Here is an 18,900-nt window from a genome sequence, read left to right as displayed (position 1 = left end):
AGTTAGTTTTGATTAGTGAGCTGAAAAAATTATCAGATAACTAAAGATAATTATAAAAGTGAATCTCTCAATAGGATTGGGGAAAAGAGAGAACCTTTCCGCCATGGCTCCAGGATTTGAGGCGAGCAGAGAAAGTGCCTGAGAGGAAGAAGAAAAGGAGACGACTTTAGAGGACGGGAGAGGTGATGAAGTAGGTTTCTGTTTAATACTATCTCTGAAGCAAATATGGATCATAAATCAAATCAAGAATTAGGGTTCTTGCTCGAATCAGAGAGGGATTTAGGGAGCGGACTACGGAAAGGAAACAGAGACAATGGCAAAGAGAGATAGAGAAATTACAACTGGGATACCCAGGAGATTTAACTCAGCTGGCCGTGAATGACTAAGATTGGAGTGTTGTCCGGTGGAAGCCATGATTTCGTGAGATATGGAGGAGAGATGGAGACGATGAGTTCGTGAGAGAGAGAGAGAGAGAGAGAGAGAGAGAGAGAGAGAGAGAGAGATACAAAAGAGTGAATCAGAGAAAATTTGTTAGAGCCTTTTTCTAAGTATTGGAGCCAATACTACCACATTAACGCGGCTAAAACAAATTATTTTCCCGCGACATCAAACATAGCGTTTTTAATATATAAATGCTATTAAAAAAATCAGTGTTGGTATATAATAGCAGAAACATCAAAAACGCTATAGTCTGATGCTATTAATACTCACATTTCCTGTAGTGATTGTAGCCTTGCGTAGAAAGATTAAATTTCTTATCAAGTTTACATTTTGCAGACACGCATGGAGGTGAGGAAGAGTGCTACAGAATGTGCGTTTAAGTTTTAGAAGTTTTTGCGTGGCTTCTATTATAGGATTTTAGTTTCGCATTATAGACAAAGTTTGTTGTTTCTATCTTTGAAGAATTTTTAATTTCAAAACATATTTGCGATTGTTATTTAATTTATGTTCATTCAGAACATTTTTCCACATTCAATCTATACTAAACCTTAAACTACGGACAACCTAACTGATAATAAGCTATTAACTACAATCTATGCTACTCCATAGTGATCATAGTGACTAACCTTTTTTGGCAATTTGGAGCATGACTCTATGTGCAGATGACAACCCTCACTCCTGTTGTATCCTTTCTCAAAACCTTCACTAACGAAGGAAAAAAAATTATTCAAATATTTCAGAAAAAAATAAGTACAGTAAGATGTGTTAAAGTGAAGTTAAGATCAAACATTATAAACAGTGTTGCATTACAAGTGTGACAAAAATAATAACTACTTATAACTTTGATATATAAACTAAACTCTCATGTTGGTTTAACATTTAAGAAATGAATTGAGAACTTATCTTTCTGTATATGTCTTTGCGCTATGAACCGTATCCCTTCTTTCTTATATGAGAACTCCTTTAAGTGTTTGGTCACGATTCATAATCATGTGTCTGTTTAAAAATTAACAAAAACAAAATTTCTTATACTCATTCATTAATTTACCGTTCCGGAGTTTAAAAATTGAGAAGTTGTTACTCACCCGATGGTGCTTCACATCTTCAAGTGAACCAGGTAAGTAGATGATCCATATGCATTTGTAGGTGACCAACCTCCTCTACCTCCTCTAGCCTTCCTCTTAGCTGTAACTTGAAGCTTCACTCCTGAGTACAAGTGTGACACAAAACAAAAACTACTGATAAGTATACAATATGTGTTCCCGGTTATATTTACCATTAAAGAAATGAACTGAGAACTTAACTTTCTGTATCTGTCTTTGCGCTATGAACCGTATCCCTTGCGAATTTTAATATGACAACTCCTTATGTCTTTGTTCATCATGACCATGTATCTGCATATTTTTTCAACAAACAAAAACAATTTTAATCATTTATTAATTTACAGTTACGGAATTAAAAAATTGAGAAGTTGTTACTTACCGACGGTGCTTCACATGTTCAAGGTAAACTCTGTAAGATGATGATATATATTTCCCCAAACAGAGCGATTCACAACCTCATGTATACTTCCTCTTAGCTGTTACTTGAAGGATATGAGTCATAGTGACACGACAGAGCTTCATCTCAACCTACTAAAGAGCAATTGTATGCTATTGTTATCTTAACTGATCATGACTCCCGAAGGAAGCAAAAAATTAACAATTTCTTTAGTATATTATTTTACCTTTTTATTTGCAGAGACATTTGTAGATCGACGAACAGAGGTTACAGTCTGTTTAACGGATAGAAGTAAAGAGTTTCCTGGTTGATTCAAATAATATACAAAATTTTGATAGTTAAACAAAAGGTAAACCCAATCTCTTTTCTGCAATCGATATATAAAATATTTTTCGAACTACTTTTCCAGTATATGAATAAAATCTAACCTTGCGGACTGTAGATCTGTGTCTACGGTTGTGTCCGAAAAGAGATTGGGTCTTAATACAAAAGCTTTCCCAACCATGCATATCCACCACTTCATCTTCTTCATGTTCGATCTACACATGCAAAGAATATAGTTTCAAAAAGAATTAACAATAAAGCAATTTTTGGAAATAAGAGTCACTTACTCCATACCTTGATTCGTAAGGATAAAACATCAGATTCACTATTTCTTGACGGTAAGAGTGTTACGATTTAAGGTTGACTGAAACGAATCACCGGTAATCTCCTTTTTCATCTTCGTCGCCATTAGAGAAAACCGAAGGTCGAGAAATTTTTTTTCTTAAAGTTTAGAATGTTTTTTTTTTGAAACATGAACGGTCACAAAAATATGTTGTCGGTAAAGTTAATGGAGGGGAGACATGGGCCTGTCGACAACTTTAGATTCATTTATAATTGTATGGCCCAAACTGGAATTGTAATAATAAAAGCCCTATATAAATAACACATTTTATTTTCAAAGTGTTTACAAAACTTAATCTCATTAGTTTATATTAATTATCTACAACCATGTTGTTTAATCTAAATTCAAAACTCATATTATATTGTTATTATTTTAAATGCTAATTGATAAAAAAAATTATATGACTAATATATTGTTTAGATTTCACTTAATATGTATGAAAACTTATTTTTTTCTACAAATATTCAAACCAATTTTTTAACAAATCACATTATTTGTATTTAAATATTTTTAAACTAATTCACCCGTTACATATAAAAAACAATATTAACTTCTTCTGCATTCAACCTAACCATGTTATATTATAGAATGGAGGGACTCTTAATTTGTGAAATTTTAATATTATGTTTATATATAGTATTTCATAGTATAACAACATGTCATTTTATAACAAACAATTTATAATTAACACCTGCGCGGTCGCCCGGGTCCAGCTCTAGTTCTTATTTATTATCCTCATAATACCATGGCATAGATTTTCAAATAGATTTTTGCCTTTCATTAAGGGCTTTATTGTAATTTGGATAATGGACTACCATCTCCAACTGTCTGCCGGATTGTCTAGCAACAGTAACATTTAGGCCATGATTATTACGGGGTTTTTTGGTGGGGTTCTTAGCGTAATATAAGAATCGTTTCTTAACTTTTAATTAAGAAGAACTAAAAATTATCTCTTAAATATCTTATTTTCTTAGTTTTAAAAAGGAGATTCTTATATTACGTTAAGAACCACACCCTAAAACTCCGCAATGATAATGTTCTTATCCCTCTCAACTGAATAATACAAAACGTGCAGGACCCACTTCTCTGAACAATTTTAGTGTTGATTTTTTTACCAAAGAACTGAATAAGTATTCCTTCATTTTATCAAGTATATGGTATTTATCTGTTGTGTCAAAAGGAGAAGAGGAAATCAAAATACGAACATAGTAACAGTCCCTTATATACTAAAGGAGAAGCATTTGCATAAATGTATTCACACATATTGACACAAAAATGCTTACGTGTCAGTCTCACATTCATTTAGGAATTAATGCGTTCACGCAGCAATTTCTTAATTCTGTCCTAAATAATTTAATGTGTTCACACACTAATTTTTTTATTTAACTCTTTTTAGTTTACGTATTATTAATTTTTGTATTAGTGAATTCAAGTTCTCCAGACAAGTACTAAATAGTATCATTGTTGAAAGTAGGGATGGGCACTTTACCTGATATCCGAAGTGGCACTCGAACCCGATCCGAAAAACCCGAACCGAAATCCGAACCGAAATAACAAAATACCCGAACGGGTATTGATTTAGGATAGATTGGATATACGAACCCGAACGGGTAATACCCGAACCCGAATGGATATCTGAAGATAACCGAACATATATATACTTACCTTTATATTTTTAGTTTTCATCTCTCATTTTATTTAAAATATTTATATTGATGTCACAGATACTTTAAGATTATATAATATACATATAACTACGGAGAAAAATGATTTGATATTCATTCAAAATGAATATCAAGCTTTTTATTTTATGTATTAACAAAAGTTATATTCAAACTCTTAAAATAATGCCAAATGAATGTCTATTTATTTTTGAAATTTACCTCCAAATCTATTAATAATTTAATTTATTTAAAAAATAAATAAATCAGTTAATCGAAAACTAAATTTTTAAATACAAAAACCTTACAAATGAAAATTTTAATTTTTTCTTTCAAAATCTAAATATCCGAATCCGATCCAAAATAACCAAACCCGAACTAAAATTACCCGAACCCGACCCGAAGTTGAGAAATACCCGAACGGATATTATACTCCTATACCGAAATACCCAAAAATCCGAAATACCCGATCCGAACCCGAACGGGTATCCGAACGCCCACCCCTAGTTGAAAGAAATAAACTACAAAATCATTAAGATTCACATCAACTAAAATGTCAGAATGAGAATGTTTTTAGAAATTGAAAGTTCCGTATTTTACCGAACTTGGCCATGGCTGAGGTTTATGCATAAAAAGAAAAAAATAATTATGGTTGCTTATGAATTAAAAAAAATAGGTGAAAACACCACACAAAGTTAGATCTTAGTTTAGCAAAATATTGTTTTCTTTACATAGTTTTCATATCAAACCAAGAACTAGAAACATAATCAAACTGTACAAAAAATTAGAAATCAGAAAAGCTTTTAAAAAAAAAGGTCGCGAAATCGATTGAAAAACATAATTCATGTATCGAGTGAAGAGATCACATTATTTACGAGGCAACTCTAACCTATTTCATTCGATTATATTGTTTTTTATTATATTTATCAGATATTTTTTTAAAAGTACACGTTATTAGTTATATACTACATCTTGCCCAACATTATTGGCATCACGTCCAACCATTTTATTTCTTAAAGTGTGGTCCAATAATTATGTATGTAAAATAATCCCAACATATTAGTTTTGCATTTATTTATTTTTCTTTATATTAGTAGAAGAAAATAATTTTGGATAAAATATTTGGATTCGAAGAACCGAACCGAACTTGATTTGAAAGTAATACTAATATAAACACAAATGAAAACATATAAAGTACTCAAATGGATCTAAAGTTTAATATCCGGATAACCAGATCCGAATCCAATCCAAACTAAAATATTTTGGATACCGAAAATATCTAAAACACAATTATATACTTAAATATATTAGTTCTTTTAAATTTTATATCTATTAGATATTAATTAATATGAAAATACCTAAAATAATAAAATATCTTCAAAATACTGAAAATATATTATTTTCTCCATTTAAATATTTAAATTAAACTATTTTATGTAAATTTAAGTATTTAGTCTTATATTATTTAGATTTTTATATTTTAGATTATTTTTATTTTTGGATTTTGAGGATTAAGTATATTTTGATTTTTTTTTTAAATTACATAATTAAAAAAGGTACCCAAAGTCGAACTTGAACTGAACATGCAATGATTCGAACCAAATCCAAACCACATTCAAACCAAAAATTATAAATATCTGAATTATATTTAAATTTCTAACTCTAAAAATCAAAATCCGAATATATCAACTAAATACGAACATAAATTTGAATGTTCATCTCTTGAAAAAATATACGACATATCTCTTACTACAACTTAAAATAAATAATCTAATCAGTTATTTTACTCCGCGTATGGCGCAGATTACTACCTAGCGATGTAGTATATGGAATTATTTATTCAACTTAAGGAAATATTTGATTGTATCGGTCAAAGACAGTTCCAAGTTTATTATTTGATTACTAAACAAAATGTTACATACTCAACTGAATAATACAAAATGTGCAGGACCCACTTCTCTGAACCGAGCCGGTCCTAGGTTTTTGGTGGCTAGAAGCGAAGTTAAAAAAAAGGCTGGTTCATAAATTTTTCTACTAACTGTTTTTAAACAAATAAACAAAAAATCTTAAACAAAAACGTTTTAAAACATGAAAGATCAATACATTACTTCTGAAATATGATTCTTCTTGCATTTCTTCCCGCAAACTCATTCATCAAGTTTGTATAATCAAGCTTTTCAGCCATATCCCTCTCAATCGACAACATTGACAACCCATTAAGCCTCTCTTGTGACATACTCGACCGTAGATACGATTTTATGAGCTTCAACTTTGAAAAACTTCTTTCTGCTGAGGCAACAGAAACAGGAGCTGTCATCATTATACGATATGCTGTCCATGTATTTGGATACAAACTTTCCCTCTTTTTCAAAAACTCCAATATTCCAGCAGCTTTTGTAATACCTTCAGGTAAACCCGCCCTCAAAAGCTTCAGCTCCAAAAACAAATCATCACCATCAATATCAGAATAATTACCATGCTTCCGAAAAACTTCAAGATTAGCACAAGAAACCATCAGCTTGTCATCTTCAGCTAGCTTCAGTTTTTTTAAGTCGAATAAGAATCCAAAAGTCTTCTCATAACCTTGAAGTTGATCAAACCTTCTCTCAAGAGAAACCAAACCTTGATCCACAATTTTGATGAAGTAGTTGATCCTAAAATCTTCTTCAGGTGTTAGCACCACATCTTCTCCAACATTATCTGGCTCTTCATCATGAAACTGTTTTCTTTTAGTAGGACGGTTTGCTTTTTTAGAGAACACAGGATCAATTTCCATTTCACTAGCAATCCTTTCAGCTTCCCTCTTAGCTGCTTGAAAGCCAGTTTCTCTATAATCCTTAAAAAAAGAAACAAGTCCTTTCAATTGAGCAATAGCAATATCAATATCCATATCTTCTAACTGCAGGATCTTGCTCACTTTGTTAACAACAAACAAAAGCTCATACCAAATAATCATTCCAAACACAAACTGAAAGTTCCCAGTATTGTTTCTCTTTGTTAACCTCTTCTTGAATATGTTTGTCAATGGTCTGATTCGTCTTTAGTCTCACTTCTAGCTCTATCCACTGAGTCATGCATATGATATGCTTATGACTTTTTTCATGCTCCTTTAGCATTTTCGAAAGATTTCTCCAATCATCGTATCCACTGGTTGCAATCTGATTAGCATTTCTGTCTTGGGTGAATAGTTTACAACAAAAACAAAAGACTTTATCTTTCACTTTCGAGTAAACTAACCATTGTCTATCTTGCTTCTCTCCATTTCTTATTTCTCTTGTATAAGAAGAATGAGAAAAACATCTACCAATATAATCTCTTGGAAAATGATAATCAATCGGTAGCCGCATTGTTGGACCTTTCTCAACAAGAAAATCTCTCATTCTATTACCAATTATTTTCCAGTTTCCAGGATCATCGACATCTCCACTTATCTGATATTCTTTAACACCATCTTTTTTCTCTTCTTCGTCCTTATTTCCAGTCTCTGTTTTGTTTTCACTGCCACCACCACCGTCACTCTCATTATCATTCATGTTCTGAGTCACATCCACATTCTCTTCATCCTCATCAATGTTTATATTATTAACATCCTCTGCATCTTCTATAGTCTCATCTTCTAAAACCTCATCAAGTTTAGGAGTTTCAGTTCTTGTAACGTACCTTAACATTGAATTTTCTTGAGATTTTATTAATGCTTCTTGTCTTTTCTTTCTTCTTTCTTTTTCAGCACCTCCCATCTCTTTTCTAATTCTTTTAGAACCCATCTTTCTGCAAAGATTAAAAAATCAATGGCTATGTTATAAACAAACACATATGACATATAAATAATCATGAGTGGAGAGATATGTATATGTAGAAAATATGAAACCTAAAGAATTATATTACAATATAGTTGTCTTGACTACTTTTCCACAAAACAACGTCAAAAGAAGTTACAAGTTTTAAAAGTAACAAACAAAATTCTATAATTTCTATTACATAAGTATGTCATACTGAATTTACCACGTTGGATCAAGAAGAAGAGGAGATGACAAATTGAGAATTCAATTTACAATTGCAGAAGAAAATAAGCCACCATTCAAGTAATAGGAATTAGGAAGATGATATCAATTAAGGATATGTTTAGACTTTGGAGCTTAACGGCGACAGTAACAAAAAAAAGTGATTAATCTAGGTCTAGCGAAAATTTCCTTTTTTTTTAACTTAATTTAAGTTCATTGTAAAGTTAAAAAAAAATATTGCGACTGGAGAGAATCGAACCCGAGACCAGCCACATGTATCTGTTACCAATAAGCCACTATACCACGAAGCCCTTAACAAAACTGTGGCCGAAAAATATTCATAAATCTGTCGGCCGGAAGCCATTGCTTGATTGGCTTGGCCCAAGGGCCGCCTCTGCTCTGAACAATTATAGTGTTGATTTTTTTTTTACCAAAGAACTGAATAAATATTCCTTCATTTTAGCAAGTATATGGAATTTATCTGTTGTGTCAAAAGGAGAAGAGGAAATCAAAATATGAACATAGTAACAATGATGTAGTATATGGAATTATTTATTCAATAATAAGGAATTATTTGATTGTGTCTGTCAAAAACAGTTCCAAGTTTATTATTTGATTACTAAACAAAATGTTACATATTTACAGAAAAAACAAAAAACTACAAACTAACATTATACCTACGAGTCAAAATCTAAAATAAACAAATATGATTACAAATAAATGGATATACATACATATGATTATAAAGCATCGAGCGTATGTCCGGTCAACATTTAAATTATTATTATTTTATAAAATAGATTTTAACTAAAATATACACAAATATGATTATAAAGAAAAACACAAATATGGAAAATTAATTTCTAAAATAGAACTAAAACAAAAAGATATACTCGTCCTTTCAAATGGCGGATAAAAATCTAGTTTAAATTAAAACCAGTGATTGAATAAAATTTCTTTAACTTATATTTTCAACTAAATTAAAAAAGTTTACTTAAAAACTAAAGTAGCTAAAATATGCATAATCAAAAAATGTATAAAAAAGCATAACTTTCCATGGGCTGCACTTCCCATCCGAAGGTTAGGTCTGTGTCTTTAATAGATCCGGGTTTAACCCTTACAAGTTTAAGAAAAAAAAAAGCATAACTTTCCTTTTCAGAGGAGTCCATCACGCAATCAAACCAATTGATTGCTCTATTTCTGTTATGCATAACTTTTTCGTGGAACCATATATTCTGCGCTAACCACACCAAAAAAAAAAGAGAAGCCAATGAATGTGGTAAAGTTGCACATGCTCATTGATTAACCGTTTTTATTGATCACGACAAGCCTACTATGGAGTCTTCTCTTGGGCTCTAATAACACTGGATCGGGCTTTTAGACTGGGTAAGGAGTGGGGTAAAACCCGCTTGAAACAAAAAATAGATTTCTAAGGAAACGTATCTATCTTATTAAAACAGAAACATTCTGCTGGACCTAATATTTATTTTGTAAGTTTTTAAATTAAATACACATTTATACTTTATAGTTAAACATACATTAAATCACTTTATGTTCTTTTCTTTATACTATTATATCCATGTTTTCAAACAATATACTTATTTCTTTATACTACTATCAATGTTTCCAAACAATATACTTATTTCTTTATACTACTATCAATGCTTCCAAACAATATATTTTTATACTACTATCAATGTTTCCAAATAATACAATAATTAATCTTAGTTATTTTATATCTATCATTTTCTCTTTAAAATTTTGTAGAAACGTCATAATTTTAAAGTTCACTATCATAAATTGCAAAATAGTGAACTTTAAAATTTCGATTATAAGATTACAAATTATGAAGCTATTACAATTTAAATCCAATTAGATTACATATCGGTCATCCATCAGTTCAATCGGTTAGTCTCGGATTTTAGTGATTTTTTAATATGAATATTTTAAAAACATAAATTGAATTGTCAGATCTCCGGATTAACCGGTATAATCACAATCGGGTTGAATTTAAAATACTGATTTAAATGCAAAAATATTTTAAATACACACTCTTTAAAAGTTACCAAAATATTTGTAAAATTATTAGTGAAACTTTTCATCGTAAAATATTTCGCGCTTCAAAAGCGCGGATCAAAATCTAGTTACTTTTACAAGAAAACGGATATCACGGATGTTATTGTATCATTAAATAGAATAGTTAAGATGAATTAGACTTTCGTGACCAAAAAAAAAGATGAATTAGACAATGGCGGTAGTTCAATTTGCTTATAACTTATAAGTACTTGTCAACTCTTCCTTTTTGGGTTCATAGGGTTTACCCTTACACATAATTAAATTCGGAATGAGACTCATGAGTAACATGACACTGAAAGAAATGATCAATAAATAAAAGGTGAATTAGACGATCTTATTTAGCCAAAAATTAATAAAAATTAGACGATCTTATTTAGCAAATTTTAGCCATGCAATCTATTATTTCTCGGAGTACTTTTTATCTACCAACTGCCAGACTGCCAACTGCGACTTGCTTCAAGAGGCGTTGGCGTAGGCGGCTTTCGTTTCACAATAAAAAGAAAACTACTTCAGTAAAAAACATAAATTATAAAAAGAACACATTCTGCTTCTCACAAACCAAACGAATCCATTAAACTCTCTCCTCTCTCTACCTTCTCTGGTCTTTCGATTGTTTTAATTTCCCCTACTTCTCTGGTATCACATACAACAGAGATTCCACGATGTCTCGAGGAGCAGAAAATCTCACAGTGGCCCTGTTGAATAAGCCTGGGGAGAACGGCAGAGAAGACGATGAGTTGGGGATAAAGGAGAAGGTTTGGAATGAATCAAAGAAGTTATGGGTTGTGGCGGCGCCGGCAATCTTCACAAGGTTCTCTACGTTCGGAGTTTCTATGATAAGTCAAGCTTTCATCGGCCATCTTGGTCCTATCGAGTTAGCCGCTTACTCAATCACTTTCACCGTTCTCCTCCGTTTCAGTAATGGTATTTTGGTAAGATTTTAATTACTCCTCCTTTTTGTTATATGATCTAGTAATGATTACGGATTAAAACGTACTATATTTCTTCCGTTTGTTGCCAGAAAAAAACGTACTATATATATATATTTTTTTTTTGTAAAAAAACGTACTATATTTCTTCCAAAACACTATGTGGAAAACTCTCATATAGTCGTCAATAACTCAATACTAACCACTAATAAATTAAACGTATTTTCATTCGTCATCAACGATCTATAATCATGTATATGCTTCAATAGTTCTGATGATAAAACACTCTATGCAAGGTGTTACTACTTATTGATTTCAAAAAAAAAAAAGGTGTTACTACTTTTCGTTTTTAGTTTTTAGTTTTTTTTTTTTTTCGTTTTTGTCATCAAGTACTTTTTCAATAATTAAGATTCAGTATTAATGGTACTTTGATAAGATTTTAATTACTCCCTTTTTGATTGTTTACAGATTTTGAAATAGTTTTTGTTTTTGAAAAAACCAATTTTCAAACAATGATTTTAAGGAAATAGATTCCCTACATTTTAGGGAAACTATTTTTTCAAATAACTGTCATTTTCTAAACAAAAACCAAAATCCAAGTTTTCTTGGTTTTTCTAACTTTTGACCTTTTCTGTTTTTTTTTAATTAAAAACTAGATCATGACCCGCTCGATCGAGCGGGAGTCAATTTTTTTTTTATCTTCGTTTTTACTAAATATTATATATGATTGCAATGTGTATTAATATAAAATTTTGATTAATAACACTGTGTACTAATGTGTTTAAATAAGCAATGTGTTTAACTACTAAATCTGATTTTTAAATTTTATGATAACGTAAAGTAGATTTTTTTATATTATTTAAAATATATAGTGCTATATATTTTGTATTTTCAGCATTTATTATACAAAACTTACATTGGGGTATTATTTATATGAAAATATGTGTAACATAATATATTTATATATTATATAAACATATACACACCCGCACGGGGTTTATTTTTAAAATGTATTCTATATTGTTTATTTTTATGTAGTATCGAGTTTGTATAATTCAATTTTGTGTTTAAAGAACAATATCAAAACTGTCTTTCGTATGTAAAAAATAACACTTTGCAAGCGCGAGTTGTGTTTTTTTATTGTAACACAAAATTTTATATAAAACTTATGTTTTTTGTACATTACGAAATTTAATTTTTTTAAATAATTATTACGTAATTTCAAAGTGAATTTTATCTCTAAAGTCTAATATATTTTGTGTGTAATGGTTCAAAGCATTTTCGATATATGTTATATTTCAGTTTGGTTTGTTTTTAGTATTATTGTATAAGTATAATACTATACAATATTACTATTTTCTATACAATATATGAAGCTATGTGTTATTTGTTTTTAGAAAGTAGATTAGGTCCAACGTAGTTATAAGAATAGTCATATCTTTACGTATGTGTCTATGACTTATCTACCTAATGTTATTCGTACTAATAAAATTAATATGGCCAATAAAAGTATACTGATCAATTTAAAATAAATTGTATAGGGTAATTATAGAACGATTAATATTTTTAGTATTCTTAGTATATATCTTATCTAAATCGACATGTAATAAATGTAAAATCATATATGGAATATAGACAAAAAGAAGAACTGTATTTAAGGAAATATATCAATGCAAAGTTAAACTATGGTATGTATTATATATAAAGAATGAGATATTTAATTTAAATATATGAGATCTACTTTTAAAAATCCACCTAGAAAAGTTGTAATGTTCCTATTTTAATAAGATAGATTTTGTTACATTTATGCACTAACATGGGAAACAATAAATAAAAATGCCAACTACTATAAACAGATAAGTTTTTAGCAAAAGAATTGTTTAACATATATAATACAAAATAATTTCTATTAAGAACATTCTTTTAAATTTTCATTAGAGTTGAATTAGTTATTTAAATCTACTTCTATGTAAAGTTTGTATATTTTGTTAATAATCAATTGGTATTATTTTATTAAAAGACTGTGATATATTCTTTTAGTAATTTTAATTTCGATAATAAAACAAATTAAGTTATAAGTTAATTTAAAAAAAAAAACAGAAAAACTAAAATAAATCAGTTCAAATTTTAGAAAACGGAAAATTAAAGAAAAAATACAAATCATAACTCTACATTTAAAAAAAAAATTGAGATTTTTGTTATTAAGAAAATATATTAAAATAAAAAACTTAAAAGTAATCATTCAACTTTTCTAAAAACTAAAACTACAGTAAAATAAAAAAATTAAAATTATTAATTTTTAAAACAAAATGAAAGCCAAAAACAAAAAACAAAAAAACCAAAATCACAATTTGTATTTTTTCAAAAACTAAAATTACTGCAAAATAAAAAAAAAGCCAAAACTAAAATCCAAAATCCAAAAACTAAAAACAAAAAACCAAAAACTAAAATCTGGAAACCATCTAAACAATCTTCACCATAATCTAGTAATGATTATGGTTTAAAACGTATATATTTCTTCCAAAACACTTCGTTAAAAACTCCCGTATAGTCGTCAATAACTCAATACTAACCTTTAACTACTAAACGCATTTTGATTCGTCATTAATGATTTACAACCATGCATATGCTTTTCAAGTGCTCTGATGATTAAACACGCTTCGCAATGTGTTACTATTTTTGTTTTTGGTGTTTTTTAGTTTTTGTAAAATAATTGAGGAAAAGGGTTTATAATTTTTTTTATCGAAAAAGGGTAAAAAAAATTTATATTTTGCCGGGTCTTACTTGAAGACCACAATGGTAAGCAGTGATGTCAGCCTTTTTGAGTCTATACCTTATATAGATCATGATAAGTAGGAATGGACAAATAAACGTCGTCCAAACAATTTCATTTTGGATTCTCACCTAGAATTATCACCTACTCGCAGTTATGTGTACCGGCCATTTATTCAATAGCCCTCTGTTTAAAAAGTTTGTTTGACGATATAAATAGTTTACGTAACTACAATGTATATTTTCTCCAAAAAAAAAACTACAATGTATTTTTATTTATTTATTGAATATTTTGTGGTCAATAAAATAATGTTAAGATTTTTTTATAATTGGATGAATTGATTGGTTAAATCATATATTTTTTAAAATAAAAACTTTTTAAATATTTGTGTTTTAAACAAAACTAATTACGATTAGAAACGGATGAAGCAATAAAGTAAAACGTGTTTTCTGAATAGTATTTTCTTGTGGACTACTGATATTAATTATTTCCTCCCCCATAGAAAACTTGTAGATAGCATAAACAATTTCGTGTTCGATATGATTGTTTGCGGATTACTTGTCGTAGACTCTGTCACTCTGGTGGTTTCTTTTCTTACGAGTCATTGGGTCGACAATTACATTCCAAAAACCAAAGTAGTATAATATCTAAAAAGTATTTTTAATTAAGATCTATCGAATTCACAACATGGTAGTTAAAAACCAAAATTGAATCTGTTTTTGATATAGTTAATATTAATAAAGGAAGAAACTTTATAAACTTTTACGCGAGGTTTACCATATTCATGTGAAAAGTAACATCAAATAATTTAACTATTTATAGGATCAATCGTATTTCAACATTAATGAAAAGGTAAATCATTAAGTACTGATAGATATTACATAAATTACGTTTGGTAAAGATATAATTTTTTTTAGGTATTTTGTATTTAATACTACATCCATTTCAAAATAGATGATGTTTAAAGAAGTTTTTGATATCTTAAAATAGATGATATTTTCATATCTCAATGTAACTTTTTATTTTATTAAAAACTATGTAACTAATTTTATTTAAAAACATATTTTATAATCTATTTTGTTATTAGTTAAATAATTTTTATTTATATTAGTTACATTTTAAATAAAAATAAGTTTCTTAATAACTATGCATACTTAGTACTTCTATTATTTAAAACAGACGGCTATATTCATTTCGTTTAAAGAGACATTTTATTGTAAGTTTTTATCACCTCAGAAGCAATGGTGTATCAAAAGTATTGTCGGCAAGTTTGACAGCATCCTTTGGCACTAGGACTGGGCATTTTATCCGTTAAATTTTATTCGATTCATTATTCATTGCTATTCGATTCGAAAATTTCGGATATCCGTAAGCTTTCAAAGTAAAGTAAATACTAAAATTTAATATCTGTTAAAATCGAAGCAAATCACAAATATTAAAATTTTGGAAAGCGAATATCTGATCCGATCCGTCAATATATAAATACATGTATAAATCACGAATACAAATTCAATAACCTCTCGAGGCTTTTTGTTTACAAGACGGACCGACGGAGTCGATCAATATGTTTATTAGTTTTGTTTTTCTTTTTCTAAATAAAATGTATATGTTTATGTTTATATTTACTAGTCCGTCTTGTAAACTAATAATCTGTTCCATTTTATTTGGGCTTATAGTTTATATTTGGTTTAATGGTTTATATTTAGGTTTGAGTTCACCGATTAGGATTTAAAGTTTAGTATTTAAGGGTTTGGGTGGAATTGAGATAAGGTTTAGTATCTAGATTTTAGAGGTTGAGATGAAGTTAGTGTTCAATACTATTTTGGTGTCGTGGAGTAGAACGTTTAAACTTTGACATGCGTTCATTTGTTACTATTTTATTTGCATATGTTGCTATTTGAATTAAGGATTTATATTTTTTTTTACAAGTTAGTAATCATGTAGTACATTGCTGAATTGCCTGTCAAAAAAATTGTATTTATGCTATTTGTTAATTGTAAACATATATAGTATAATATATTTAAACAATTTTATGCTTTTATTAATGTGAACTATATTATTTATACCATATTCTATTCTATTTATATAATAATACTATAGTCACCACGTTGATATCACAATAATAATTTTATCGTAAACTTGCTTCGTAAATGGACAAAACCGAAAAAATGGAAAAAAAAGCTAGAAGATCTAATAATGTTAACATCATTACCATATTCTTAATTTTATTTTTTAATTTGGCTATTACACAAATTCACCCAAAATTAAATAATCAGGCTAAGACGTCATTAACGCACTTTCAAAATTAGGTTTAGTTTTATATGGTTTTGGAGTGATTTTTAGACAACGTTATTTCGGATTTGTAAAAAGACAAACTTTATCGTGTAAATTACGTATTGTAATGCAGTTAGGCATGGCCAGTGCACTAGAAACACTATGTGGTCAAGCTTACGGAGCAAAACAAAACCATATGCTCGGAATCTATCTCCAAAGATCTTGGATCGTTCTCACAGCTTGTACCATTTGCCTCATGCCCGTTTACATCTTCTCGGGCCCTATTCTCTTAGCCTTAGGACAAGAGGAACGGATCGTCCGTGTGGCTAGAATCATAGCTCTATGGGTCATTGGCATCAACTTCTCCTTCGTACCATCATTCACTTGCCAAATGTTTCTCCAAGCTCAGAGCAAGAACAAGATCATTGCCTACGTGGCTGCAGTCTCCTTAGCCGTCCACGTGTTTTTGTCATGGCTCCTAATGGTTCATTTCGATTTTGGAATCACTGGTGCTATGACCTCGACGCTAGTTGCGTTCTGGTTGCCCAACATTGCGCAGCTCTTGTTTGTCACTTGCGGTGGGTGTAAGGATACGTGGAGAGGATTCTCTATGTTGGCTTTCAAAGATTTATGGCCCGTCTTCAAACTATCCATGTCTTCTGGTGGAATGCTTTGGTAAGCTTAGTTCGTTATTTAAATATATATATATATATATTAAGAAATGTCTCATCAACCAAACATTTGCATAGAAAAGTTTTATAGTGATCCATACAGTGGTTTTGTGGCTGGAAGATGGAACCATATAATTATTAATTAGTTTAGAATTTGACTGAACATTTGGTTACAATTTACAAAAGAAAGTTCATATAAATAGCTTTATCGGTAAATGAGACAAATGTTCGAAACAGTGAGTAAAGTAAAAATCACAAGCTCTTCTATGGGGAATGACATTGTCAAATACTAATAGTAAAAATAAGTCGAGTCGTATATGTAGACTAGTTCTATAGTATAGTTGCATTTACGCATTTAACCATATATACATATATTTACAAATATATATTAGAGTTTCACAAGTTATAATACTGGTTATTTTGGACAGCTTGGAGTTATGGTATAATTCGATCTTGGTACTGCTCACTGGAAATTTGAAAAACGCAGAGGTGGCTCTAGATGCACTTGCAATCTGGTATATAAACCACAATTAAGTTTCTCTCTCTTCTCAATCCTTTCCATTATCTTTTCAAATCTAATACATTTTACTTGATTCTTAAATTCAAACATGATCATGAGTAGTAATAGATATATAGTAGTATCCAAGTATTTATAAATCAGTTTTAAAAAAAAGTATTTATAAATCGACTCTTCTTTTCCAATTATTTGTAGCATCAACATAAATGGACTGGAGATGATGATAGCACTAGGGTTTTTGGCAGCAGCAAGGTGCGTACATATATTACCTACACACTATAAATCATTGGATCTGTTTATATCACCATCTGATTCTCTTTTTATTTATGTATAAACATAGTGTAAGAGTGTCGAACGAGCTCGGTAGGGGAAACTCGAAAGGAGCTAAGTTTGCAACACTCAACGCGGTTTTTACGTCACTATCAATAGGAATTGTTCTATTCTTCGTCTTCTTGTTCTTAAGAGGAAGAGTTTCCTACATTTTCACTACAAGTGAAGCTGTCGCAGCAGAAGTTGCTGATCTTTCTCCACTTTTAGCATTTTCCATCCTCATGAACAGTGTTCAACCTGTTCTCTCAGGTGTGTATTTTTGCTATTTGACGTGTGATGATTACTAATATCAAACCGAGCTTTGAAATAACATGTATTTTGTACCGTTTTAAACGGGAACAGGTGTTGCTGTTGGAGCAGGATGGCAAGGATATGTTACGTACGTCAACCTTGGTTGTTATTACCTTATTGGAATTCCTTCTGGTGTTATCCTTGGCTACGTCGTCGGTTTGCAAGTCAAAGTAAGTTTTCGTTTTCTTGCTTTATTTTTCTGAGTTTTCATTGATGCTATTGGAAACAACACAGAAAGTTTACTTTCTCTAAATTTTAGGGTGTCTGGATCGGAATGCTCTTCGGAGTATTCGTACAAACTTGCGTGCTTACTGTCATGACTCTGAGAACAGATTGGGATCAACAGGTTAGAAATTGATTACTATAATTTACAAAAATATATTTTACAAAGTTTTTTTAAACAAAATAATCGTTCTGCTCAAGCTTGAGCAAGTTCCGTTTTTGGAGCTGAAACTGTTTGTTACCAAAACTTCAGGTGTCTACATCGTTGAGCCGTTTGAACCGGTGGGTTGTACCAGACGAATCCGTAAACAAAACTTCATCAGAGGAGTAATTAATTAGATTCTGAAATTCTCATATAAGAAGTCATAACTTAATATAATCAATGCAACTCTTAAAGACAAGACTGCAACAATTATGATCCAGCATGGTCTCTCGTGGCTAACCTGTAATAAGAGGATACCCACGATATAAAACTCAATTCTAGCTGTGATACAAAAATTGGTTGTGTTTATATCAAACATTATATTTTTTCTTTTCCATAAAATGT

General features: G+C 30.0%; 2 protein-coding genes across 2 annotated transcripts; one reads left to right on the top strand and one right to left on the bottom strand.

The window, feature by feature from the left end:
- Positions 1 to 6,287: 6,287 nt before the first annotated feature.
- On the bottom strand, positions 6,288 to 8,033 carry LOC130499013 (uncharacterized). The gene is made up of 2 exons (XM_056992898.1): positions 7,612 to 8,033; positions 6,288 to 7,307 (listed from the first exon to the last, which is right to left on the bottom strand). Exons 1-2 carry the CDS (start codon positions 8,031 to 8,033, stop codon positions 6,374 to 6,376), a joined length of 1,356 nt encoding a protein of 451 aa, XP_056848878.1. The 3' UTR covers positions 6,288 to 6,373.
- A 2,781-nt stretch (positions 8,034 to 10,814) lies between these two features.
- On the top strand, positions 10,815 to 18,887 carry LOC108818869 (protein DETOXIFICATION 21). Its single transcript, XM_018591820.2, has 8 exons — positions 10,815 to 11,278; positions 16,456 to 16,997; positions 17,422 to 17,508; positions 17,706 to 17,762; positions 17,851 to 18,089; positions 18,183 to 18,301; positions 18,391 to 18,477; positions 18,607 to 18,887. The coding sequence occupies exons 1-8, from the start codon at positions 11,009 to 11,011 to the stop codon at positions 18,682 to 18,684; spliced, it is 1,479 nt and encodes a 492-aa protein (XP_018447322.1). The 5' UTR covers positions 10,815 to 11,008; the 3' UTR covers positions 18,685 to 18,887.
- The last annotated feature ends 13 nt before the right edge of the window (positions 18,888 to 18,900 follow it).

This window comes from Raphanus sativus, chromosome 8 (assembly GCF_000801105.2).
Source record: "Raphanus sativus cultivar WK10039 chromosome 8, ASM80110v3, whole genome shotgun sequence".
NCBI lineage: Eukaryota > Viridiplantae > Streptophyta > Magnoliopsida > Brassicales > Brassicaceae > Raphanus > Raphanus sativus.
This window is presented reverse-complemented; position numbering and strand designations above follow the sequence as displayed.

Coding starts and splice junctions, on each gene's coding strand:
- LOC130499013 (XM_056992898.1), bottom strand. CDS start 8,033: ATGGGTTCTAAAAGAATTAGAAAAGAGATGGGAGGTGCTGAAAAAGAA. Junction 7,308..7,611: donor GAGAAAGGTCCAACAATGCG/GCTACCGATTGA, acceptor GTGAGACTAAAG/ACGAATCAGACCATTGACAA.
- LOC108818869 (XM_018591820.2), top strand. CDS start 11,009: ATGTCTCGAGGAGCAGAAAATCTCACAGTGGCCCTGTTGAATAAGCCT. Junction 16,998..17,421: donor TCTTCTGGTGGAATGCTTTG/GTAAGCTTAGTT, acceptor TATTTTGGACAG/CTTGGAGTTATGGTATAATT. Junction 17,763..17,850: donor GGGTTTTTGGCAGCAGCAAG/GTGCGTACATAT, acceptor GTATAAACATAG/TGTAAGAGTGTCGAACGAGC.